The sequence below is a fragment of the Apteryx rowi genome, unplaced genomic scaffold (assembly GCF_003343035.1).
Source record: "Apteryx rowi isolate R43461 unplaced genomic scaffold, aptRow1 scaffold_918, whole genome shotgun sequence".
NCBI lineage: Eukaryota > Metazoa > Chordata > Aves > Apterygiformes > Apterygidae > Apteryx > Apteryx rowi.
In genome coordinates this window covers 55,677-83,659 of record NW_020451225.1, presented here as the reverse complement: position 1 = coordinate 83,659, position 27,983 = coordinate 55,677, and the positions used below count along the sequence as shown (strand labels likewise).

General features: G+C 40.9%; 1 protein-coding gene across 1 annotated transcript in view; it reads left to right on the top strand.

The window, feature by feature from the left end:
* LOC112978318 (paralemmin-2-like) overlaps positions 1 to 27,983 on the top strand; it is a gene marked incomplete at its 3' end in the record, with an annotated part of 121,979 nt that overhangs the window by 40,491 nt on the left and 53,505 nt on the right. The window contains exons 2-3 of the mRNA XM_026091696.1: positions 7,865 to 7,945; positions 23,459 to 23,589. Of these exons, the coding sequence (XP_025947481.1) occupies positions 7,865 to 7,945; positions 23,459 to 23,589 (212 nt within the window). The remainder of the gene's footprint in view (positions 1 to 7,864; positions 7,946 to 23,458; positions 23,590 to 27,983) is intronic.

Sequence of the window (27,983 nt, the reverse complement as noted above, 5' to 3'; positions counted from 1 at the left end):
GGGAGGAAGGGGGTGCACTGATAATGTGCACAGGAACAGAGAGCTAAAGTTTTCACTTTATCAAGTCAGCACAGGAGAAGCCCACACTTCAGCATCACACAAGGATAGCTCAACTGTTAGATGTCTGAAATACTGGAGTCCAGCCTTCAGAGAATGAATAATGTGTTTTCCCCATCCAAGCAAAGATTGTGTTGCTGCATGCAAGTGGCAAAGTCAGCAAGAAAGGGGTCTGCAGACCAGAGACGTTTGCTGCCTTACAAGGAACACTGAGGTCGGTTACAGGGTTACTGTATATCTTTACCTCTTTCAAACCTTCCAGCTCTTGTGCATGAGCAACTTCACGAGCACTCATTGCTACAGAGAAGGGATACAAGGCTGCAGTGAAAGCAAGTGTTTTGCTGGCCTGAAGCCATTGTTATTTTTTCACCCTGAGAGTGCAGCTCTCCAAGTGATTCTCCCCTCCTCTTAGCAGGATCCTGTTCAGTATATGAAAAACAAAATGTTTCCAAAACTTCCAGGTTCTTCAGCTTACTCCCTCACTGTAGTCTGCCTGTATGAAGTAAATCTCTTCTCTGTCCAACAGCAACATGTCAAGACATTTCTTGCATGCTGTGGCAAGCTGTCTAACTAAAGGGAGTCTATCCTTGTGAGAGCAACCTGCAACTTAAATCAGTTTGCCAATTCCATAAGACAGGAGAGGAAGGATACACCTGAGCAGTAACTCTTCAGCTTCTTGTCTTAAGATATGTCATAAGATATGCAGGTATATGGAATATGTATGGAAGACATGCAGCGCTGCAATAGTACCTTGTACATCCTCCTGTCCCTGCCTTCCATGGAGACCCTACACCAGGTACAGTGTGCTCTGCTCAGATATAGGAAGGGTCCGACAAGGTGTGCCAGCAATTTCCCAGAAACTCAGGATATTCAAAGTCCTGAATCTGTGCTTTAGTTAATAAAGCCCCTGCCCAGGAAGACTGTAAGAGTGAAACAGGATGGCCAGTTTCTTGAGTACTACTTAGGAGCACAGAGTGTTCAGTTTCCTTAACTTTATAAGCTGTAATCCAGTGCAGCGAAATTGTTCCTGGCTCATGTTTAAGTGATAAAGCTTAGAGAGGCAAACTTGGATCTCAGGGCATTGAGGAAGAGAGAGCCTTGCAGGAAAGCTTTTCAAAGAGCAAAGCTGACAGCTTACACTATATTTGTTGATGGTGTAATTGCAAACAAAAGTTGGAAATGAACAAGCAAAAGCTCTGATTCTCCTGGGGGCAGGGTAGGAGAGGTGCTATGGGAGGAGCTGTTTCCCGTAATCCGAAAAGCTGTGTAATACCTGCTGCTACCCATAGCAATGAGATTTGGACCACACTCAGCTATGTCAGTGCATATGGCGATCTAGCTTGACAGACTTGGCAGTACGATGGGCCCCACCTTCTTGCACTGGCTGCAAGTAATGAAAGCCGGTGTTGATCATCCGAAAGTAGCAGGCATACTTCCACCAACCTTGAGGCATGTTTTTCCTACTGTACCAGTGTCTCCACTTCAGTTCTTCACCTTCCACTTCTAATGCTGTGATTTCTGTTGTATGCTGTTTACAGCAGCAGATGTTTGGAACTGTATTTCACAAGGCACTCCCAGTACTAGGCTGCATTATTGCAACTTTTACTGATACCTGCTGTAGTGTTAGTTTCCCACTCTTCAAACACAACAGGAAAATAAAAGAATTGACTAGACGGGAATGAAAAAGGTGGAAACAAGTAAAGAATAAAAAGGGAGAAAATTAACCTCTTCTCTTTATTTATTTTTTTCTTTTCTGTGAAAGTTATCCCTGAGCTGCAAAAGAGGAAACAAATCTACAGATCTGATTTCACTGTTGAGAGCTGATGAAGATGCCACAGCAAAGGCTGTCTTTTAAACTGCCACCTCGAGCAGAATTTCACCTTGTAACAGGGCACTGGTTTCCATGAAGAGTGATTTCTTGGGTTTGTGCTAACTGAAGTTTGAAATCTTTAGCACAATCCAGAAGCTCCTTTTCCCCCAAAGTTCAGAATGTCCCTGAAATGTCAACAGAAGAATGAGATGCCAGAATCTCTTTTGTTCCCTTTACTTGCTGTCCTAAAAATTTGTCAGCTTTACATATGCAGGGAATAATATCTGCCAGCTGTGCAGAATGGGGAAAATAATGCCTTTCTGAAGAAATTCACATGGTTCTTTGAAGATACTTCTCTTTAACTATTTTCTTTACTTTGAAGTAGTATTCCTCTACTACTGCCATTTTTTGTGCATTTGTTTTCCATTAGTATAACAGGCAGAAGCTCTCCCTCTTCCACCTGTTCCTCTTGCTTGTTTGGATGCTTGCTTGGTGTGCAAGATGAAACCCATGAGAAACCTGTTCACTGAAGCAACCAGTAACTCCTTCATTATCTTGCTGCTACTTTCTGCTTGTGTCATTGCTGCAAGCACAAGATCCAGGTTCCTCAGTGGGCTTTTAGTTTATTTTGTTTTCTTTTTGCTTTTCCCACCATGTTCTTCTCAATACCTACACCATAAATCTTATTCTGCCATTAGATGTAGGCTCACATTTTCCCAGTGAGGTCAATGAAGACAAACACAACTGAATTGCACTTAATTTCTGTGTTGCTGCATGAAGTGCCAGCTGACCACATCCGAGCTAGCTTTAAACGGAAGAATTCAGGTGCTTCTGACAGGGCAGATATAGCAGAGGTCTTGGCCAAGGATTTATTGCCCCGAGAATTTGCCCAGCTTTAGAGGTCCAAGTTTGTCCATGGGTGGTTACAAGTCTGTGAGCTAACTAATCTCTGTATCACTTCACACACTGTGCAAGCAAATTTTTAAACAGTAAAAATGATTTTGTAATGGAAAATTAAAGTATTTTGTGACTGCAGTGTCAAAGAAAAGCATTTGGGTATAACTTGTTATCTTTCAAGGTCTTATGTTTGCTTTGATTTTTTTGACTGAAACAGTTGGACAAGTATGACACTTAACAGTAAATTATTTTGATCAAGCTAACACAAGAGCAGCTGTCCTGACTCAAACTAAACCTCCAGTACCCTCTCTCTGACATAAATAAATAAAAAAACGGGTGGGGTGAGGAAGAGCATTAAAACAGGACAAAGCTTACCACAGTACCTCTTCATCTGCAAACCGTTTCCAGTTCAGGGGTTTCCCGAACCAAATGTAATTTTGGTTTATTTAGTAACCCTCAAGGGATTCCTTTTTGCTGTGTCCAGTCTGCCTGAGAGCCCCGTAGTCTTCTAGCACCTGTGGCATCCTGAGGCAAGGAGTTCCCTGATGTACCTGCCTTCGAACCGCCCCCTCCTAGTTTCATTCGATGCCGTTTTGCTCTCACGCTGGAAGGGAGTGAGCTAGAGATTCCTCCTCGCTGTCTCCACGCCAGTCATGATTTTATCGATCTCTGCTTTGTCCTCCCCTCATCTGTCTCTTTTCCAAGGGGAAGGGGTCTTCGCTTACCAATTATCAAACACGTTTGTTTTTCAGCAATGAAAAGGTGACCTCGGCCAGATTTAGTGCTGAGCAGCAGTTACTCCTTTCAGAAATCATGGCTTTCAGAAAAGGAAATAAATTTGTTGCTTACATGTTCCGCTTCTGGCACCCAAATATGAATGCTGGGGTATAAATCTCATTTTTCATTAAACAGATTTCAAGATGTAAATGTTGCCCTTTGACCTGTGGGTTTTGGGGTTTATTTTTGCCATCATTTGGGTCTGTGAGTAAAAATTTAAGTATTGTAACTTTCCCATTTTCCTTAGTATTTTTGGTGGAAAGAGAGGTGTAAAGTTTTAATTTGATTTTCCTATGAACATCCTAAATATTCAGAACATGCTGGGTGTATGCTTCTCTTCCATTTTGGGAAGGAAACTATCCCATGATGAGTATTTGTATTCTTGTTTTAACCTACTATATTTTCAGTAAAACTGTCCTCAGTGCCTATTTTCTCCAGCTCCTTTCAACACAGTTTTTATCATCTCTTTAATTCCTGGAAAAAAAAAAAAAAAAAGTGGTGTCCACAGAGTAGCTTCAGGGGACTGGATGCGCTTGAGTGTTTAACATCTCAACCTACAGTTTTCGCTACCCTTTCCAAAAGGTGCAGGAACTGTGCAAATTCCAATCTGGTTCGCTAGGGATTTATTTGGATGTCTCCCTGAGCTGCAGTTCATACCTGTTTCTCCCTTGCCTTGCAAGTTTCACTTAGTTTCTCAGGTGAATTTTTTGGCAAAAGTCACCTGAAGCTGCTGCCGTAAAACCTTATGAAACTGAAAGCCGCGAGCTTTGCGTAATTTTAACGGAAAGCCTTTGCACGAGCCCCATTTACCTTGGCAGGGTGAAACGTGGCTTCGGCAGCGATGAGGCGCCGATAACTGCTGATCAGTCCCTGTTGCAGCTTGACTTTCACAGAAAGGCACGGCCGCGGCTTGGCTTCAAATCATGTCTGTGCCTGAGGAGCTCCAGTTGGGTGGTTAAATGTGCTTCGCTGCAGTCTCTGCTTGCTGGAGGTGCCGCACATATCTGAGTATCTCCACAGTTCCCATCTTCCCTCTAGCAATTTCCCTTATGGTTTGATCTCTGTGCATCCTTGTTTAGAGGGAGAAAGTGGGAGGATACTTTAGGGGGTTGTTTATTGGAGGTGATTAGCGTTAACTGCTGGCTGAAGCAATGGGGGCTGCTTTGTAAAAATAGGACATTACTGTAACTTAAATAAAACTGTCTGGAGTAAAACTGTTTGCTTAAAATGAGCCCTTTATCTTCTTGGCACTAGGAACCTTAGTAAATTAGTAACTTAGGCATACTTAAGAAAAAAGATATAAGCAGATGAACAGAATAATGAGGAACATTTATATGTTTTAATGTGGAAAAGTACTTTAACAAATGCTCAGCTTTAAGCATGTGTTTTACATCCTGGGATTTTCAGTAAATCCTGAACTGGGAACATACTTAGGTGGGGGGGCTAATTTCCTATACTGACTGTGTAAAATCCTTGATCTGTTGATTTCAGTGGGATTTTTGTCAATGAATCCAGTCTTTTAACACGTATTTTCAGAACACATATATAAACCACAAATACATGTAATAACAGCTTTTGGTGACTGTGAGAAAGCTAAATTGAATTTGATCTAGTGACCTGAAGGTGAAAAGTTCTGATAGCTAATTACAAATCCTGTGATTCATGCAGTCTTCAAAAGAAAAAATTACTTTTACCATCATGCTCCTCATCCATAGCTGTGGTCCAAAATGAAAGAAGGTAAAGGAGTGCAGTCAAGCTGACTGAAAGCCAGTGAAATGGAAACATGAGCAGCATTCCAATTCAATTCCACAGAAGACCACTAGTTAGTAAGTCGTTGAAGTATTTTAGTGTCTGTTGTATTGTTGCCTACAGGGAAAATACTCTAAGTGCTTTTCCTTGCTTATAAAGAAAAGAAGTTTCCATCTATGTTTTATAATGCTGTCTTGTCACATCCTTTATAAGGTTTGACACAACCAGCCAGAGGATGTACTGTGGCAATTTCTATCATGTGTTTTTGTAAGCGGGTTTTTGTAAGGGGTTGAAAACAAATCTATCTATCTATCTATATATACACACACACACATATGTATGTAGGTCAGGTAACTGTCTAAGTGTAGGTGCCTTATGCTGTCCTATGGAGCATCAGACATGGGGTGTCAATGTCCACATAAATCAAATCCAAACAATCTGTCAGTCTGGACAGCTTGACACAAACAGGAGAGAATTATCCTTAACCTAAAAATGTTGGACCAGTAATGACAACACTTCTAAACTATTTTATTCTCATTTAAAATGGACCAGCTACTTGAGGAAATAGCAGAGAAGAGGATCTAAGCTCTTTGCTCTCCAAAGATACACCAGTAATATTGCAGAGTCAAAAAATGGCAAGAGAGAGCCTTGAAGAATGTTGTTTTTTTCTAACTCCTGAACCATCCAATATCCTGTTCCATTCAAAAATGCAAAGAGAGAAAGGAGATTGGAGGAGTGGTGGGAGGAAAGGCAGGAGGAATGTTCCACCAGCTATCAGTTCTATGTAAGGAGTGATTTTTAAAGATGCACACATAAATTTTGTATGGCTATCTCTGTACAAACATACAAATTATCTTCTGCATGCACAGAGCAGTGAGATGGCAAGTTTTCAGCTGAATGCAGACACCATTTGTGACATTTAGTTTTCCAAAAAGCCATTTTTCCTATCCAAAAGCTACTTGCAACGTATTTTTGATCAGATGTAATATACTTACGAATGCCAGACAGCTCTATGTGTAGATCAGATATACACATACAACCTGTGTGTAAATGTACGCAGTGTATTACAGAATTGCTTGGCATATGCATCATTTGACTGTTTTGCCTCTTCCATGTTCAGTAATCCTCTTATTGCTCATTGTAATGTCTTACCCTTCAGTGGGACGACAGTTATCTGACTTTTCGTTTTGTTTTGTTTTGAGCAAACCTGTCACTAAAAAAAAAAAAAAACCTTCCTTGCAAATACAGCATTTTCTCTCAAAATTCCCTGGTTTGAGGTCTAATATAAATAAAATTAATTTTGGCATAACCAGCTTCTTATCTTATGCCCCTTGAGGCTAGACATGAAGGTTTGAAATCCCTGTAAATGGGAGAATTCCCAGAACCTCAATATGACACTGGAAATATGAAACTGGAACAGAAAAATTTGGGACTTAAGGAATCCCCAAATGTCTTCAAGCCCAGCCTTACAGGTACTGAAATATTTAAATAACAGAAACATGCTTTCTCACTTAGGCGATAAAAAAATGTTGTTCCAGTAAAAACTGGGGATGCTGTGATTATTTGTCTTCCTGTGTTCACTGCCCAGTATTTCTCTCTTGGCTGGAAAATCTAAACCAAGAAAATATTTCCTGGAGAGGTAACCTGATCTAGCTCTCGGATTCATCCAGGCTGACGATGATTGAACAGAAATGCACCCTACAAAGTGGAAAAGACTTAAGAAAGGCAAAACAGTTGGTCCTTTGTAATAGAAAGGAACTGAGGAGGATAAAAACAGATAATCCTTCTCTTCAGATACCTCAAAGAGTCTGCTGCCTGGATAAACGAGGTATCTGGACCCAAAAAAGTACCTCAGTGAACAAGACCTTGAAAAGCATSAGGTGTGGAAATAACCATGCTGTCCTTCGAACCGCTTCCAAGCGGAGCTGAATGCTTGTTCAACTCCATTTTGGGAGCCAAAATGTGCTAGGTGCTAGTACATATTGCTGGTCTGAGCCCTGCACAAAGCTAGGTAGCAGATTATCCATCCCGTTTACACCAGACAAAACCCAGCGCAATTTGACTGAAAAATGTTCTCCCTGTCGATCCCAAGAAAAGCCTTATCTTTAACTTAGGTGGGGAAAAAATGCAGTCTATGGTCAGGCTCTGCCCCTCTGTTATGTAACCCACCGGCTTTTAATCATGTCATGATCATACAATTGCACCAAGCCATCAATGTTTTTGGCCTGGTGTTTAAAATGCAAAAGCATATCTTTGTCCCTTTAACTTCTCTCCTTGCTATTATGCCTGTTTTTCCCCTCCTCTGGGACTGTGTACTCTGTTGCTGCTCCTACTGCCGCGAGTGAGTGGGGAGCGTTTCTCCTGCTCACTGAACAACCAGCTAGTCCTTATCTGACATGTTCCAAGGACGCTGCTGTTTGCATACCAGCAGACAGAGGAGCAGGTGAAATGGGACTGGTGACATCTGTACAGATGTGTTTGACTGCTTAAATTCTCTTAAGAATCTGCTACCCTTAAGCCTCCATTTCTCTGATGAGATCTCTCTCTCTCTCTCTTTAAAATTATTTTTCCAAGGAGAAAAGGAAAAGGCAGACAGAAATAGAAGGCAAGAGACAACAGCTTGAGGACCAGATACTTCAGCTACAGCATTTCAAGGTAAGGGACTGATGCCAGAAACGATGGATTGACTAAATCTGCTCATTATTAGACATGCAGATCACACGACTGAAAGCTGGGAAGAGCCCACTCCGACATGAAGCAGCTTTCACTGCCGGAGCCTATCTCTCCCAGCTAATCGCGTCCTGCCTGCTTTTCATTCTGTGTGTTTCCCCTGCACAGGACCATGTCGTAGAAATGGCTTAGTAGCATCGAGTCGGCAGGGCGTGAGCACAGGCAGCTCAGCAGCACTGTTATTGTTAAACACTGTTATTTATTATACATAACGATAAAACACCAATCGCTGCAGATTGGGTGTGCACTGCATGGCTTCAGTGAGCACGTTCTGCCTGCAGAGCTGCTTTAGATTTTGCTAGTGCCTGTCATTAGGTTTTGTGTGTCTGTATGTTGCAGAGAGGGATGTTAGTGCGTATGTTTGTGTGTGTGTGTGTGTGTGCGTGCATGTGTGTAAGGCTGTAATTGTAGGATGAAGTTATTAAGCATACATGGCATAATAAAATGGGCGCATACACACATGCGGGCAGGCTACTGATCCATGTGTGTGTGTCTATATATAGAGGCACCTCGATTTTTAACAGGGTGAGGAGCAGCCCCAGTCCCTGTTGGACTCCATTACAGCTGCAGATACTCGGCACCTTTTGAAACCATCCTGGTTATTTCTATCTTTTTATCCTTCCTGTCAGTAGTGGAGTTTGTCTTTACATTGCTGGTAGCAAAGGGGTGAACAAAAATATGCATGTGATCTTTTTGTAACCAGTGTGCATTTGTGGGTCATAGTCTCATCATTAGTTTAATGGGGGAGCCTAAAAGAATTCAGTGATTTGAATCTCTGAGTATGATGGTCAGGGCAGCAYAGTTTGTCCTTGCAGCAGGTGAGCCAGGTTGTGTTTTTAAAAATATCGTATTTAGGTTGCTTGTGCAATAGTACGTGTGTGTGTACAATGTACCTGCATGGGGAGGTGGTGGGCAGAATACCTCTGCCCACACATACACTCGAAGACCAGACTTCAAGCTATGCTGCAGACAGGATCATCTTCCTGCCTCCTCGAATATCTGCCATAATGTTCTGTAAACTATACCTCATTTTCTGGTAAACATAACTCAGTTAAACCCAAGTAATTGATTGCAGCCTACACAGATGCTCTATCAGCTTCACCACAAATCTGTGGATATCACACTGCTTTCAGTGTTTTCAGTCAATAATATGATTGCATTTCTGTGGGGCAACAGGAGCTGCCACTTCATTAAGGCTGCCATTAGCTACAGGCAAGGGAGAATTTCTTCTGACTACCACAGGTTGATGCAGCAGGGCAGTGAGATGCTTTTGCAGTGCCTTCATGATGCTTTTCTTTTTTTTTCCTGCAAAGCAGGATACTTCCTTTATCATGTTAACTGTTTCAAAGCTAACTGTATTATGCTTTATCATTAAGTTCCTTAAGCAGAGCCTTTTGAGAAGCCAGTTTTAACAATTTATTAATTCATTTATTTTCTTTTGAAAGAAATCTAAATTGCTAAAAAAAATAAAGAAAATAATAAAGAATAAAGAAATATAAAGAAATATAATTTACTAAATTGAATTTTATCATCATCCTCAGGGAAAAGTGAAGCCCCTCAAGGCAGTGTTCTTGGGTCAGTCCTCGACTCGTGTAAAGTAGCGTTGACTTCAGCAGTGCTACACTGATTGCCACTAGCTGAGATTCTGCCTCACTGCACAGATTCTTTGAACGACACACGTGAGAATGAAGTATTTCCCTTTATTACCTAGCTCACAGACTGGCGCAAGAGCAGTCAGCATACAGGCGGTCCAGGGACGATCAGGGCACAGAAAATTAAAATGGCAGCTTTCTCCCTACAAGCCCAGCCAGCCTTCAGATCTGTAACCTTGGGTGTGACAAAACGTGTTAGGGTGTAGTCAGAGCCCCTCTGCCTCCCCACTCAATGGCATCACTGGTCACCAGAGGAAAATGGTGTGCTGCTTTTGCTGGAGCAGTGGCAGCTGTGACACCGCTGACGGATGCACCCGTGCAGGACTCTCACGTGCCACCAAACGGCAGGCGATGCATGGCCACGTCTCTGTCTGCTGGGACGCCTGGGCGCAGCACGTGTATATCCAAGATCTCACCGTTCATCCCAGTTACCGCCAGGCCCTTCCTAAACAGAGGGAGACCAGCTACTCCCCACGTTGAAAAACAAAAAAAAGAGTCACTGGCCAAAAGTATGTCCCTTTCTCTGCAGAGACAGAAAAGCAAGCTGTGTTTTGGGTTTATGCTTTGTTCCACGTGATGGTTGCTTATTTGAAACTGTGGGATGCCGACCAAAATGCTATTTGGTCTGCCAAGCTGCTCTGTTCATTTAAAAAGCTGTGTATCCCCCCGCTCCTCCCTCCCCAAGGCTCTCCTTCACCACGCCCGGATTGCTCCAATGCTGTGAAAGCCAGTGACTCTAAACCTGCTATGAATACGGCCTCCAGACCTAGCTCAAAAAGCCCATGATAAGTAAGTCCATCTTCCACTAGAAAGCCTAAGTGAAACATGGTTCATTTCCTGAATTGTGTGGATTTCAAGCAATTCTGTACAAGGTCAAAAAAAAAAAAAGAAAGAAAGAAAGAAAGAAAGAAAGAAAACAGGTCAAAAAACCCATGCCTGTTTGGAAAGCCTGTGTGTTTACTTGAAGTGCTGTGCAATTGTTAATGTCAGTGTAGAGAATAAGGACTTTCTATCAGAGTTCATTTAAATTAACTGTGGAGAAATCTTTGAATATAATATCTGGGTTAATCCTATGTCTGCAGTATCTGGGTTGATTTTACAAGTGTAACAGCTAAATTCAGCCAAAGGTGTTTAATCCACAGTTTTGGGGGTTGGTTCATATTTATGAGATGCCAGAATAATTTTCTTTTAAAAATACACTGCGTAAAATAGCATGTTTGGTTACCCAATGAAGGTTCTGAAAACTACAGGAGTTTTGTTAATTTCACACAATTATATTCACATAGGAAAAATAACTACTAGAGGTAATTTACTGCAAATATTTGTGCTGGATTACCTGCAGTTCTCAAACTGCTGATGTCAAGTAGTCCCTGGCAAAATTTCCTACTCTACAACCAGTTAATTCATTTATCGCTTGTTACATACCTGGCTGAAAATAAGGGACCTACTGTTGGTGCCTGTCATTTTAGAGTATTTTATGAATAGTATGCCTAGCAAGCACTAGAATTAGTGAATGTCAGCCTTGCACATGGGTTAAGCCTTTTGCAATCCATTTTGCAAGACTCCTTAGAATTAGGCTAAGGGCTTTATGACTGAGGACACCAGCACTGAAATGTAGCTTGACTATTAATTTTTTGTGCAAGTTTCTGAACTGGCAGACTTTAAAGGTAAAAGGCCTAGAGTAGTACAGAGTGACTCTAAATGCTAGCACCTGGCGCCTTATAGCTCTTTCCCTGAAAGCAGGAATTTTGATAGACCCAGAGTATGCACATGTGATTTTAGGGCAGGATGTGTATTAATCAATGTGCAAGGAGATGCATCATTGAAACAGCCCTTGGTGATGGCAAAGGTATAACAGTCATTTGAATCACCCTTTTTTGAGGCTGAAAATGCTGTTTTGCTTTGAAAAGACACAGTTTACAAGATCTTCCCCTTCCTCCCACTTACTTAGTCTTTAATACTAAAATAATCTTTGTTCTCATATATAGCTCAGGATATGATTTTGTTTTGTTTTGTTTTGTTTTGCTTTGCTTTGCTTTGCTTTGTTTTAATAGGCAGACTTTTAACTTTATGCTTCAACAGTTCATTGAACATACAAGTGTACAAGCAGGGCTGGCTAGATCCTTAGGAAATGGAGGTGTTTCCAGCCTCTTACACTATAGTTTGGAATCAGAAAAGTGGGTAAAATTTATCTTATGCCAACACACCAGCTAAAGTATCTATCAACATGATGTAATTTCTTGAGGAAGAGGTAATTGTTTTGGTAGGTTAGTATAACCTGCAAGCAACTACTGCTTTTAAGAACTTGTTCCACTAGACAAAAGTAGGGTGAAAAAAATCTAGGGCAGAAGTGTTTCTTCCCAGATCTAGCTGCATCTGTAGTTAGTTGAACATAGTATCTATTATTGTTTACTATAACTCTTGTTTGGTGATGGCTGGTAATAAACAGCACAAAACTCCTAATTCAGTGAAAGATGACTTCTCTGCAGTTAAGCTGTTACAATAAATCCATTTACTGTAGGCATTTTATTTCTGCAGTGATATAAATATTAGGGACCTACTTCTGTTAATGTCTGTTTCTTAAAGACTGCAGTACATGAACAGTTATTCTATAACATTGTGCCATTACTTTGAACGAGAGGAAAGCATTTTCATGGTACAGGGATTCTGTTAGGACATGATTTTAACTGAAACTTTTTTATATAACAATACATTTTAATTTGATTATTCTACAATTATATTGCTATCCTCAATTTATTCTAGTCTCAAAATAATTGCTGTCAGAGAATATATATAGGTATATATGCACAACAGTATGGAAATATGGATATAACTTTTGGAAATGAAGGAATCTTGTTATTCCTTTATGGTGAATTCCTTTGCGATTTTCAAGTAAATTAACCCATAAACTAAATCTTAGATCAGTTAAGCTCTCAAAAAACTACCAATATTTGATGATACAATGAACAGTCTCCATTCTCTATGGGGTCAGTGCAATAGCCTCCAAACCCTGATCTTATTAATAGGCAAGTGCTCTTTCTGGTGCATGATATCCATTATGATAGTCCTTGGCTGTCTCACCATTTTTAATGTGCTGGAGCCAATAACTCCTCTGCAAGACTGAAAATTCCTGTCATCTCCATTCTCCATTTTCCAACTGTAGTTCTGCAACTCAGAAACATTAAGAGCTAATTCAGAGAAGAATTTAGGCACCATAAATGTCTACTGTCACTGAGTGCAATCCAGAACCCAGGTCGGACTCCTGTGCACAAGCAGCAGAAGAGGCCCGTGCACAAAAACCAGCAAGCCATGGAAACACTGAAGGTGGGGAGCACCTTCAGTCCTGGGCATCTCTGCCTTCTAAAAACCCCAGTGGTGCACTTTTCTCATTCAGGACCCACACCCAAGAAGCCTTCCTTTTTTTTGCAAATGGAGCAGAGCTCAGTCCTTTAAAATCTAAAGCAGAAAGGGAAACAATGGGAGCCATTTCCTAAGAGTTTCTACAGCAGCATTTCTGGAGCGTGGGGGACCTCTGCTCAGTCCTATCAGTACATAAGCATCTTTGGGCGTCACTTCCCTGGAGAGCACACCTCCCACTACGTTCTCAGCTGAAAAGAGAGAATCTCTCTGCCTCTCTGTTAATCTATTTTATGACTCAGTAAAGAACTCAAAATTCATAAGGACAGAAAGTGAGAGCAAGAGTAAATATGACTGTGTAAAACAAGAAGTTAGGGCACTTAGTACTTCTGAACTGTTCACAAGTTATGAAACCTCATGATTTCCTTGCCAGAAAAAAATGTTTGGAAAAGAGTAATTTCAAAAATCCTATTACGATTTCTTTCCAAACGATCAGAAAGTGAAGTATTTATCCCCAGATAAAATATGCTAACCATAATGGGATAGTATATTCTAGACTCACTATAGCCATTGACTGCCACAAATAGATGAAAGCTTTTGTCCCTTAACTTGCATTTCCTATCATCTTGCATGCTATTGTCTACACAGCTGAACATACTGTCGTTATTTTGGTATAATCCCTCTGCAAGAACACTTTTATTTAGCAAAAATACATTGTTGTGTGAGGTGTATTTCAGAAGTGGGGAAACAGTTATTCTAGGATGACAATGTAAACATTCACATACTGGCAGGACTTCCTGAAACCCAGCAAAATTGACATTCGTACTTCCACCAGTAACAACTTCCTTAGAGCAGGTCAGTCTCTGCCACTGCAGCAGTTTTCATTTTAGCCAGATTGTGTCAAAGTAGCTCGAGGATGTTTACAGATCTCCAAAACTTCTTCAATGCAAGCTCCTCCTAATGGCCTGATACTTGCCTTAGGATGAATCCACATGACCCTAATTTAGCTTTTTGAATGATGAATATAAGTACTCATAAGTCTAGGGAAAAAAAAAAAGGAGTTCCTGAAAAAGAGCTTTGTTTTTTGCCCCTTTTGACTGATGTGTGTATGTGGGAAATGGTGATGAAGGAAAGCTTGAAAGTATAGAGGATACTAATCTTTCAACAGATAATAGTAAAAGCAACTGTTGTAGAACAGTAATGGTGATAATTCATAAAGTTATTTGGTTGGGAGGGTTGTTTACCTGTTTTTTAAATCTCATATTGTGAACTATTCCAAAACTAGTTAGGTTCTTTTTTGCTCTTAAAACCATGCCTCATTTCCTTTGAAAACATGGAATGAGTACTTGAAGGAAAAATGAAAGCATATCTAAATTTCTATCTCCAGGAGGTAAAAGCATGATCAAACTCCTTTCATGTGTGTATATGTAAAAGAGGCCACTATTCAATTTTCAGTACAACCACACCGAGTCAAGCAACCAGACACTTCCACTGGCTTGAAGCTATTTCTCGGTCCAGCTCCAAAATTCCCTGGGAAACAGAGATGTTCTCACAGAATCATAAAATAATTCATGTCAGAGAGGACCCTGGAGGCCACCTCATGTCTTGCCTGCACAGAGCAGGGCCAGTGAGAGCAGGTTGCATAGGGCCCTGTCCCATTGCTTTTCCCCTCTCGCCGAGGATGGAGCTCCCACAGCCTCTCCAGGCAACCTGCTCCGGAGTTGGGCCACCATCCTGGGGACTCAGTGTACCCCCTTGGCAGAGTCATAGCGTCCCCTTTTGCACCCTGCATCCCGTGTCCTGCCGATGCATGCCCGCAGGGAGAGGCGGGCCCCGTCGCCCCTTTCCTTGCCCCCGTGGCCACTGCCAGCAGTTGTTCATTGATAACTCTCCGTACTGTGCTTAATCTCTCAACAAGCAAAATGCCAAATAGTTGGATAGAGCCATCATTATCATCCTGCCATGAAGAGGTCTGAAGCCTTAAATAGACTTCCCAAAGAGAGATACTGAAAAATAACCCCAGCTCTCCAGCTTAGCTTTCAGTGTAATTGTTTTCACCTGCTATTTTAAACAGAGCTTTCTGATAGCCCAAACACATTAAAAAATACATATAGAAAAGAACCTATACTTGATTTATCTTTCATCTTATTGTCATTTTTGTCTCAGTGCCATCTCAAACCTTTACGTAAATATAAAAAACCTTTCCTTCGTATCAGGGCCATACCTACAATTCTCGTAGGTGTAACTAACCTACATAGGCCCGAAGTTTGTGGTTGACAGATGGTTTGAGCAAGAGAGACACAAACTTCACTTCTTTTCTAACAGAGTCTTGACAATGTCTCTTGCTGTGGTGGCTTTCCCTTTCAGTAGTTTCAGCTGAAAAAGCTTGGGTTTTATATCTTCTTCGTTGTCTCTGTGTGGAAACAACTGTCCACTTGGTTTACACAGTTAAATGAAATATGTGACCTGAACAATTTAAAAGCAATGCACACAAATATTTACACTGGTGATCATGCTAACGGATGGGAAGCTTACACAGAGAACATAAAACAATTGACTTTTTTTTTCCGAAAGTGTTCCTAATTAGGCTACTGTCTGTACAGCTGCAATTTCTGTTCCTGGGAGTTTTTAAACAGACAAAATATGAGATCTTCATGATGGAACTACAGTTATCAACATATACTCCCCTCAGGTAGCATACTACAGATGTGCCTTCCCCTTGTATCTGCAAATCAAGCTACACATAGATGACCAAACGTGTTTACAATAGCTTACATTGCACTGGCACTGTCTCTGATTCACTTGCTTTAGCAAAAAGGTATCATGCTGAAATCTAGTCCATTCCAAGTGAACATGAATCGTTCCAGCTATCTAGCTCTTTTTCATCCATTTTTGCAGTCACATTTGTCTGTTTAAAATAATTCTGTCTTCTCTATTGCTGTGCAGAACACTTGCTTTGAAAAAGAGAAATGACTGAATAAATAGGGGAGTTGAAGGGCTGTCAAATGAACCAGCTATGACAAACAAACAAAGAGAAAAGATATTCTCTGTAATCTCTTTCAGCTGTAGTAATTCTAGGTGGTGTTTATAATAATAATGATTTTTTTTTATTATTATTTATTTACTCATCCCCCAGCCCACTCCTGCTGCTCCTTGCACATCTTTTCTCCAGATCACTATGCCTCCTGCTGATACAGTCACTAAGAATAAGGCCACACACGTCACACCAAAGTGACATACTGTGCGTCACGTTGTCATGCTGTGCATTAACTGCAGATATATGCAGTCTTCCTTGCTTGTCCCTACCTCACAATCCTCCTTCCTGTGGCTTTTTGGCATTTTAGCAAATCGTTGTTACCCCAGAGGCTCAAGGAAGGGAGGCAGATGTGCTCCCTTATAGGGAAGAGACAGGGCACTACTGCCTTTAGTCTTTGAGGAGACGCGCAGAAACAGCAAGGCGGTGAGTCCAGTCTTGAAGGCACCAGGAAATTTTGAGCAGCTCTAAAACAAGAACTGAGGACTGATAATCCTCTGAAGGGTAAATGAGCTTGGGGGTCAGTTGCAGCAAGGGCTTTATGAAGAGAAAAAAGAAACTGACATAGTGGCCTTGCCCTGTGTGGCTGAGATGGAAGTTTTGAAGAACGTAAACCATCACTGCCTGATGGCAGGTTACGAAAGATTATCGATTACAATAAAGAGATCTTAACACGCTTGAAAACATTTAGTTAATGTGTTTCAAGTGTTCTATTTAATGAATACATATTAACTGACTTCTGGAAACCATTTATAACTCTTGCTCTAAACTAAAAAATACATGCTTCTCAAAAGTATTTTTTAAGAAGTCACTTCCTTAAAATATTTCAAATAATGGTTTTGTTTATTAAAATCTTTAAATTCTACAGTAGAATACTTAATCTGCTTTATAAACATGCTAATTGGTCTTGGACTAGCTAAGCTCCACCAGCAAATGGTTTTTTTGAATTATACCTATGGTAGCTATGACATTGTGATTAAAGCGAAGACTGCAATCCACCTGACAGGTTTTTCAGCATGACTTAATTCTCTAATCTGGGCAGTGCTTGAGTCATATCTGTGTATCATGCAGACATGTTCTTCAGGCCAAAACAAGTGTGTTAGATTGGAAATCCAACAGAAAGTTTTGATGCAAAACAAGTTATTGTGTCCCAGATCACACCAGCAGGCTGGAAATTTTTCCTCGTTCTGTTCCAGGTTCAGTCATGCTATGCACATCAACATAGAGCCCTCGACAAAACAAGGACAATTTCTCCTGTCTTTGCACCTCTTCTTCCTCGTTACAAGCAGGTTCTCTAGCACTGAAACCCCATATGTGACAAACAGTCATATTGTTTAGTTCACCTTCCAGGAAACAAAAAACTAAAACACCCTTCAGGATTGTATTTTGAGAAGCTGCTTATGTGTAGATGGACCTGCCTGTCATATTATTTTATGTCTACAGCCCCTCTCAGCATTTGCAGATTTTTTCAGGAATAGTTGAGAGCATCTCTCTCTAAAATACTGGTTCACACTATAGCCATGCAAATAGTCATTTTTTTCCTTTCTGGAAGGAAAGGCAAGGCCTGCTGGCAGAGGAACAAATCTTCTTGTAATCTCAGTACAAGCCTCAGGAACCTCTCTGCTAACACTGGCTCTGTGCACCAGTATGCCAGACCCAGACCTGCTGAGTAAACTGCACTAGCTGGGTCAGGGCCAGCTGGACAGCAGTGGAAACTGTGTAAAAATACGGCGTGCAAGAAATACGGTATGTAGAGCAGCCACTGCAGCCAGGTAGAAAGGAAAACGGAGGAATCCCAGAAGAGTTTTAGCTGTGTTCATTCTTGCATTTGCATTACTTGCCAACTCAGCTATATCAATCCAGGCAGATGCCTGGGAGTGCATATAGGCAGAAAAGGCTCTCCTGCTCCAGAGCAGGTTTCCCCATTTCAGCTGATTAGCTGGCTGACAAAGCTGCAATCCCTGTCTGCATCTGAGAGTCCAGGTATCTGCTGAACAGCAAAGCCGTGTTCGTTGCTGCCTCTAGAGCTCCAGAGCTGGCTGGAAGGTTTGGTCTTTTTGTGCTGAGGGAACTTCCTGAAATGCAAAGAGCAAATCTGAAATGCACCCAGTTACACCAGTGTCCCAGTAGAAGGTGTTCAGGTGTGTTGCTCTCACAGCCCTGTATAAAGCAAGAGCTTTATTGCACTGTCTTTTTAGTAGGTTGTGGACTGGTTACACAAAGATTTGAAGATACCATCCCCCGCATCCATATTTTGTCTGGCAGGAAACACTGAATACATCTAGGGAGAAAATCACTTCACTTTCAGCACTGAACTGTTAAATGCCCGATGATCTTCATGTCTCAAAAAATGTTCCCTGTAGGCAAGGACTGAAGTAAAATCACCTTTAATGTAACACTGCTGATTTCGGTAGAGTTGCGTCAGGAACAATTTTAGCCCACTTTGTACAGCATAGAAGACCTTCAATGGCCTGTGTAGTTCCACACCCAATAGCGTTTCTCGAGAGCAAGCACATTTTACTGGAGGAGGTTGTCTTTGGTCACCTTTTGACCTTTGTTTCTCCTCCAAATTATCAGCATCCTTGAAAATGTACTCGGCAGCCACAGTCAGACTCAACTTTAGCAAGCACTTCTCTCAAGGAGAGATGGTTCTGATTGCTCCTGTAAATACTTGTAAATACAAAAAACAAACCCCCTGGAAGAAACTACTTTAAAAGGTAGCAGTTCAGCACTGGCTTTTATGTTATCGTAAAGATTCAAATGGCAAAATATGAGCCTCAAGTTAAAACACTACCCTCATGTAGGACTAAAAATATGTTATTCTTTATGAACAATGTTTATGGAATGAGGTCCTAAATCAGCAAGACTGATGGAGAGAATTAATCACTTTTTGTAAGCGTGGAATACCGTGGTGATTTTTAGGATCTCCTTTGAGGGCTTAGCATGAAGATGCTGCTAAAAAATCTGCTAATCATAATAAAATATCCCTCAGTACTTAAACATTTGATTCAATTTTAGAACCAAATGCAACGTTGAAAGTCAAGTTTGGTTGGTTTTTTTTTAATGTATATATAGGTTTAACTCTACTGCGTGCATTTGAGAGGCTAAGCATTATTACCTTGCTAGCATAAAATGTAAACAACTTAAAGCCCTCAGGCTTTACTGTCCTGAAGTCTGAAACTGGAATAAATAGCATATAAGGGAGCTATGCACCACATTTATGGCAGTCACTGCACCTACTGCATTCAGACATTTGGTACAACTTCTGTCTGCCCTCTCCAACATCTGTTCACTCATTTCTGTCCTCACCATGATCTGTTGAAAGAATCATGACTTGTTTTTTCCTCTTTGCATTGTGAAGAAAAGTCAGCCTATTTTCCTAAGCTGGAACTCAAAGATATCTGAAATCTTGCATGTGTGCAGAGAAATCATCTCACCTGAGAACAGTGGTGACCCAAAGCATTGCAAGCCCCTTTCCACTTAAGTCACAGAGAGCCTCTTTAATGACATGATCTAATTTCTGCTGAAGCATTTAGTGCTGAAGAAGTAGTGCTCTCACACTAAATGAAGAAATAGTTATACCAAACTGTACATAGTGTGGCTGTAGTTATAACAGTAAAAAGGTGCCTTCTAAAAGTAGAGAAAATTCCATTTCCACTATTGGAATGAAGTACACAAATACTTGTATTTATGCACTAGTATATTTGGCCACTCTAATCATACATAATTATCAGTTTAATCCTGCAGAACAATGTGCATAAAGAAGCTTGAAGATGCAATAAATAGAGTTAAGGCCCATAGAAGATAATACAGGAGGAGCAGTGCTGAAATGCTAGCCTGTGACCATTTAATTACAGACTGTTAAATAAAGCACAACAGGGGTTAAGTAGGGGTAATTCACATAACTATTTTTGGGCCCCATCCTAGTGTAAGTATATTCTGTTTAGCAGATTTGAGAAACGCCTCTTATTTTTCTGGGTTGGGATTTTGCAAGATTTTTTCAAGAAGCCTAACCCAGATTTTATCGCTGTGGAGCAAAGATGATAGATAGCAGTGAACCATCTTTTATTTTGAAATCGCTTCTGGCTCTGGTGTGCACCCGGCTGGACAGCCTCGAAGCTGGCTGCCTCACTGGGCTACCCAGTGTCCCAGAGCTGTGCCCAGGTGCCCAGAACAGCTTTAACACCCCCTCCCTGTTTGCACCCTGGGTCACTTTGGTCTCAAGGGTTGTGCCAGAGCCTTTGCTCCAGCTTTCTGATAGAAAAGCCCTGGGAAAGGTTTGCTGAAGGCAGGTGTGAGATTCTTCCACCCATATATGCTGTTGCGACACTATGTCAGGAATCTAGCAGGGGAGAAAATGTTTCCCCTGGAGCGAGGCCATAAGGCATGGTCACCTGAAGTGTGTCTGTCTGTTTGCCTATTGTATTTACACTGGGTGTATAAATATATGTATTCTCAACAGCTTGGCAAACAGATTCTCCTAATTTTGAAAAAAAAAAGTTTCTTATAAATGTTTCCATTTCTCAGAGCCTTCTTGTCTGGATTCCTCAGTGTAATATTTAATGAATGCCTTCATTTTCGTCTTGAAAAGGGGAGCCAAAAACATCAAAGCTACCAGTTTTCCTGTTTCAGATAAAATATGCTGACATTTCACCCAAGAGGGAGGATTTTTAATAGATCATAGCATTCCTGTCCCTAAAAATGTCTTAACAAAATCCCATTGATGCTTTCCAGTTTTACATTCATCCTATTTATAGGTCTAAAAAAAGAGGCTTCTAGAGAAAGAAATCATGTGATTTTGTAGCTTAAATATTTCACATAAACAAAGACCAAAACAAAAGCTGCACAAAATGTCTTATTTGGTGTACAATGTTTTGTTCTGAGGAGACTGACCTTTCCCTGTTTGAACATTAGCATGACAATTTTGTAAAAGCACTTACTTTGAAAAAAACCTATGTTTTATTTTCCCCTTATATCAGATGAGGAGCGATTATTATCTAAATGTTTAGGGATGGTCCAAGCAGCACTTTGCTGAGAGCTTTATTAGGAGATCTGGAGCTTTGTCTGAGAGGTTTAAACCAAGAAAGCTGCCTTCATCTTTGTAGTTTGATCTTTAGAAACCTGTTTTTCTTCCAACAGAGTACCACTTAGGATTTCTCATTTGAGGCCATATCTGAGTATGACACATGCAGCAACACGCTTGCACGTACAATCAGCGGCATTTCATTATTAAAGGAAAGACAGCAATTTTATAATAAGCAATCGGTCTTCACAGTGCTGAGCATTGGATCTAGCCCAGCACAGCATAGCTGGTACCCACTGAGCTAAGCTACTGAGACCTCTCAAATGCCAAAATTAAGCATGTATTGTTTTTTGCTTAGCACCCAAGAGACGTGAAGCTGTGACCTGCAAATTGCCCTTTGACTGTTCTTGCTTTTTTTCTTGGTACAGTTGATCATTTGGGACTCCCCTACTGAGGGGACGTTTCAATAGCACCATTGACTCTGGGCCCCAACGAGGTGATCTAGCTGAGATCTTCATGGGGGTAGTAATCAATTGCATTGCACAGAAAAGCAAAGGATCCGCCGAGAAATCTCTCTGCCAGCCCATGGAATACAGCAAGAAGCGTTAGCACACAGTAGTGACAGCAAAGGGAATAAGTAACAGTGAAAACTGTGATTGAAGATAGCCATTGTTAACATTTTGTGGCCACATGGGCTACAAGCAAAACTGAGTTCAGACACTCTTGGCTAGATAAAGCACAGTACAGCTCTGATTACAGAGTGGGGGAATTTTGGAAGTGACTGTGATACAAGAGCACAAGACCTTTTCTATCATACAGAGCTCCTGGTTTATATAGGAATCACTTAAAACCCACCTAAAAGGAATCTGGTACACAGCATAGTTAAGTCAACGAAAGCTGGAGTCATTTATAAAGTCTAATTTGCTTGCGTGATTTATACTGCTCTGGGTCTGCTGTCATATTAAAATCGAATTGCTTTATATCAAATAGGCCATGAAGTGACAAGAATAGTTTGTGCATAGATACTATGTCTATATATACACTCAAAAACTAACAAGTAAGACTTGTCTCTCATGTCAAAAAGCCTTCTGTCTTGGGTGGGTTTGGAGACGGTTTTTTGTTGGTGAATGTTTTTCTTTATACTTAGGTTGCACAAATCAGATTCTATTCGAGCTAGGAACATCTCATTACAGAGACGGATAATGCATGTTTGGGCAGTCTCTGAAATTCGTTTTCTCTGAACTGATGATTTTCTTATTAGCTCCTTTTCACTATAGGGGATATATGCTCTGACAGCTGGTTCCTTAAACTAATATTTACAATTGCTTCAGAAATTCAAAATTAAGGCCCTTCCTTCCAGTCAGTGAAGGGGCTAGCTTTATTGGTTCCCTAGTTCACTGAGTTTTCCAACAGCTTCATTTCCTTTTTGCCAAGGGTGGGAGACCAGAAGAGTTTTCTGCTAATCTTCCTTCCAAAGGGTTCGTTCCATGAGGCTGTGCCCTCTCTACCAACTTAGCTGTTGTATCTATGTGGGAGGATTCGGGCCAAGACACACAGCCTGATGTGCTATTTAAAGTGTTGTTTGCAACCAGTGTATCTCAACTAGTGAATGTCTCTGGGTGAGCTCGAGCTGGATTGGAAGGTGTCAAGGTGAAGTCGTAGCCATGTTTTTTGGTATGGAAAGCACACTGAAACTCCCAGGAATTCCTGTATTGGGGGTAAGCTATTGCCGCTTACTGTAACATTTCTGTTGTGTCATGGGATACCTGTGACTTCTGGAAGACTTCTGTTTGTTTAGTTTAACATTGGTCTGGCTAAGGGGTAATGTGTGTGTTTGTATGAAAGTATATGCATGCATTTGTGTGTGTGTGTGTGCATGCGTCTGTAAATGTATATATAAAGACACACCCATTTTATAAATCAAAAATAACATATTTGATTAATTTAACATGAGAATGATTTTATCCTTCATGAAACACATTACATTTAGAGCATGCTGCTCTTTTGTTTTTGAAGCTTTAAGGAATTTATGAGTTTAGTCCTTCCAGCACGTGTCTTATCATGCACAAGAGATCCTGACTTCTGTTCAAAAATTTTGGTTTTTATGGGACTGGCTAATTTGAATGGTTTAAACTGCTGTTCTTATTAGGAACTAAAAATAGCTTCAGATTAAGGCATCAATAATAAATACAGTGCATACTATAAAACTGTCACCCCTAAATCTGGCAGACCTGACATCTGGATAAACATCTAATGGATCAGCTGGAATTTAATGTTAAAAGTGGTAATCAGTAATTCAGCTCCTTCTCAAACTTAAGAAGGCTTTTATTCTTTCTTCTCCTTAGAGTTTTTGCTTTTTTTCCTCCTTATAGTCCAAAGCTCTTCGGGAAAAATGGCTGCTACAGGGAATTCCTGCTGGCTCTGCAGAAGAGGAAGAAGCCAGAAGGAAGCAGTCAGAAGAGGATGAGCTGAAAGTTAAAAAGCTGGAAGAAAACATACACAGGTAGGGACAGTTTCCCTTTGCTTTGTCTAAGAATAGTCATCCCAGCTAAGGCCAGAGTCCTGTCTAGCCCCCGACCCCTGGCTAGCAGCAGATGACTGGGGAAGAGTGTAAGAGCCAGGCAAACATACAGTGTGATATGTAAACAGAATTTTTCTCCCAGACGTTCACTACTTGCAAGGTAGAGCCAAAGTGGTATCTTTGTGTTTCATGGACTTTGATGGACTTTTCCTCATGCGGGGACTATGAAGGGGACCGAGGTCCCCCATCGGATGCACATGTGCAACACTCAGGAGATTCTCCATTGCTTTACACCTCCTATAGCCAAAAGGAGTTCGAAGAGTGGTGGCACTCTTTTTCACTCACTTTTCACTGGTGCAAATGACTGCAAAATGCAATAGCAGATGCCTCCAACAGATCAAATAGCTACTGCTTTCAGAAGCAAGGTTTGGGCCTTATAATCTTTTTCTTTTATAAGTTTCCCATTACATTTTAAATTAACAGGTTTGTTCTCCTTTTTTTGTGTTTTTATTTATTTTGCTCCAAATATGGGCTCTAAAGCTCATAGGGAGAGCACTTTTATACCTCACAGAACAAACTCCAGTTTGGAGTGGAACCAACTCCAGTTGGTTCTTCTGCTAGTTACACTATGTGAATTTAGAGTTTTTTGATCTGGCAGAAAATTGGGAGAAGTTTGGTCATGTTTGGCCTCACAGCTTTTACATATGTGCCAGCTCAGGAGAAAAAGTGAAGAGGACCAGCAGTCCGAGGGTTGAAGTATTAGCCAAGGATGTGATGAGCTTGGTTTGGCTTATGCCAAGTTTCTTGTGAAATTTCTTGAAGACATCACTGAGAATATTTCTTCAGGGGTATATACAGGCAAACGCACTCTGAGCTTGCAAGACACTAACCAGCTCCTATGTGATTGTGAGAACTGTCTCACACTACTGGTCTGTGTCTTTTTATTCCTATTAATTAAAACTAATCTAAGAATATTTATTGTTCTTTTAAAACTGTGGTGAAGTAAGAGGAGATACCTTTTGAAAAGAGTTTCATATCCTACCTGATGTCTTTATGCCATAAATTAATGCACTAGCTGGAAAGAACACATGGATTCAGCTTCAGAAGTACATAATGTAATACATATTTCATCTGGTGCCAAACACTGCAAGGTGCTAAGCACTCTGACCCTATCCAGCCAAGCACTTGAACATGTGCTTGATTTTAAATCTGTGAGCACCACCACCAAAAGCATTGAACCCTATGTGCTTATAAGCTCTGCTTAATCAGTTCAGTGTTCAGTGCGTTGCAGGATGAAAGTCTGTGCAAAATATTTGTATCTTTGTCCCTGTGGTTTGATCTTTTTTTCCCTTAACTGCAACCATGAAATAAAATCATTAACTATTTGGAAGTAAAGGAGCTTTCTTCTGCCGTGGCCACCTGTCTATCAAATGGCAGCTCAGGTGCTTGCTAATGAATTGAAAAGGCATTTGTTTGACAACCCTGCCATCATTCTTAACTTTCCTGGCATTTTTCCAAGGAAACTCCCAAGACTGTAATTTAGTATTTTAATTTAGATGAGACAATACTGCATCTGGATGTTAGAGGAGAGATGTCAGAAGGTGATGTGGCTATTTTAATTCCAGTTTACATCCTTGACAAGTTGACCCATCCAAACAGATCCCCTCAAGATAGGCCGAGACAGTAAAGGGTAGGAGGAGGAATAAGAAAAAGAAAGATGCCAAGTATGTTATCTGGAGGAGTAATGCAGAATGAACTCATTTTGCAGGGATTCATTTGCTGCCTGCACGTCCCAGCTCTGCCCACTATTCTGAGGAGAGAGGCAGAGGGGAGAATTATGGGGTGGGGAGAGCTGTTCATATGTTCATTTATGCAGGGCCCAAATGTCTCCTGGTAGTGCACTGTTAAAGAAGGAACAGGTCCACTGTGTAGTCTTTCCCTTCCCTCCCTCTTGCCACAGAACATCCCATCATGGTTTCAGAGAGCAGTTTCTTCTGCTCCAATGGAAGTGCTCAGGAAGGTCACTTTCTTGTACCTCTGAGGGTTTGTCACATGAACAGGCATGGCACAAGAGAGAGATCAGTCTTTGTTGGCAGGCCAGACGTAACCAATAGGTTTGGCAAGTTGAGCGAACAACTACGCTTAGAGCAGAAAATCGAAGGAGATGCTGCTTCAGACCAGACGAACGTTCCTAAATGTGAACGGAGGCTCGTGTAGGCCTGTGTTGTCTGGAGGCAGCAAATATCTCTACCTTGCGGCAGCATTAGAGCTAGATATGGATTTATATATGGGCTTGAAGGCCTTGAACACAATAGGAATGCTTCAGCTCAGTATTCCTTTTTCTAATTCATTTTCTAAGTGACCTTCCCACTAAAGTAAGGCCCTGTGCAAAATGCACACATGCTTGTGATGTTTAGTCTTGAGCTAGCGTAACCAGTTCTTCCCTTTATGGGAGTTGTTTAACTTCATCTTGGGCAGCAAAAATGCATAGACTGCTGTTTATTTATTAGACTTCCATGTTATCAGGATATGAGACATCACAGACTGTAGCTTGTAGCCTGCAAGTATATATGCATATGGGTAAACTTACACATGAGTAACTATAATGATTTAATAAGCTCACTCATCTGCAAAAGCATTCAGAAGAGGAATGCCTACATTAGTCAGCCTTTCTGTACACCTCATCCCAAGTGACTGGAAAGATACCTGCATCGTAAAAAAAAAATAAATCAGAACAGTCCATAAAAAGAAGCCAATAAATACTATCATATAATAATGCTGGTGATATTTAAAATTAGCTTAGAAATTTTGAAGCGTAAGAACACAAGAAACAGTCTTTGCATCCTAAAATGTAAAGTGGAAATGGACAAATAAGCAGAATTGAAGGAAGTTTGGTCCTGGACTCCCTTGATTCATGCTTATCTAACCTCAGATTTCAGAATAAGACTTATGCTATTCCATGCAAAAAATGCTGGTATTCTATCTTGCATTACTTTAAAAAACTGCTAGAGTCTGTGGACTTAACAGGGTGACTGGACTCTTTATTCAACATTGACTGAGTTTTAAATGAGATGAAAATCCACCAGTAGAGGCGAGGTTGGAAAGTCATTGCTGCATTATTAGGTTCCTGGCTGCAAGGCTGGTTGTACCATTGTAAATCTGGCACAGCACAGCCAGAAGTGGATTTACAAGGTCTCTTAGCAGAAACCATCCTGAGTTGTAGAGAAGCTTTAACGTTAATGTGTTTCTCCTTGTTCTTGTAAAGATCCCAGGTCATTTCTGCAATTCTTTCCTGTTTCCACATAGTGAGAATGTGATCTCCTGTTTTCTGCAGTTGCCTTAGATTTTCAGTAAACAATACCAGAAGCATGACAAATTAACATAAAGCATTTCCCTGCCTTACCTTCTCTCTGAATCACAAACCAGAAATGTACTGTATAGCATTGATACAGATAGCATTGATATAGATGCCTACTGAACTTCCACAGACACATTTTTGATTATGTGCTGTAGGTGAAACAAGCATTGGAATGTATTGTATGCGTCCCGTGGTTATTTTTACCACATGACAGTCTGTTATTTTGCAGCAGTGAATGGAAAGTTGGCATTTGACATCTGGGTATTAACAGACAGCACTCATAGAGCGGAGCAGCCCACCCACAGCCTGCTGTTCCTTCTCAGTATTTGAAAGGCTTCTAAAATTATTTTGTTTTACTAGATTACATTATAGTATTTGCTGGCGGCCTGTGTTTACTACAAAAGGTGAAGAGCTTTCGTTTCTCTGAAACTTTCACACAGCATGCCAACATGAAATAACTCTGTGAAATACTTCCTTACTTGATGACCAACATCAGCATGAAATATCAGGACTGTACTGGGCTTTCTTTGGCTTGTCACAAACACACAGGATTTTCATAAACTGCAAGAGATGGGGATGCTGTTTATATGAATTTCATGATCACTGTTACCAGTTTTATTAAAGCTGTGCTCTTGGAGAAAAGAAACCCACAGAGCTAAACGCTCAGTAAATTGACATATCCCTTCAGAAATCAATGGAGCTACATCTGCTTACACTGGCTGAGGAGGTGTCCATCAACTCAAAAGAGAGACAAGTTACAGCTGCTTCCACATAGCTCTAGCAGAGCTGGCTTTTGGCACGTGTGAGCCAAGCAGACAACTTAGAGCAGAGGGTTTTAAGAGGATTTCCAAACAACACACACGATTTGGAGAAACAGGAGAGAGCTTTTAGCAGATGCACCCACGCCTTCCACAGTATTTGGCACTTTGACAGCTCTTGGAGGTGAAACACTAACGCAGTGGCCAAGGTATGCGTGTCCCCTGCCCTTTACTTAGAGCTGCTCAAGTGTCAAGCACAT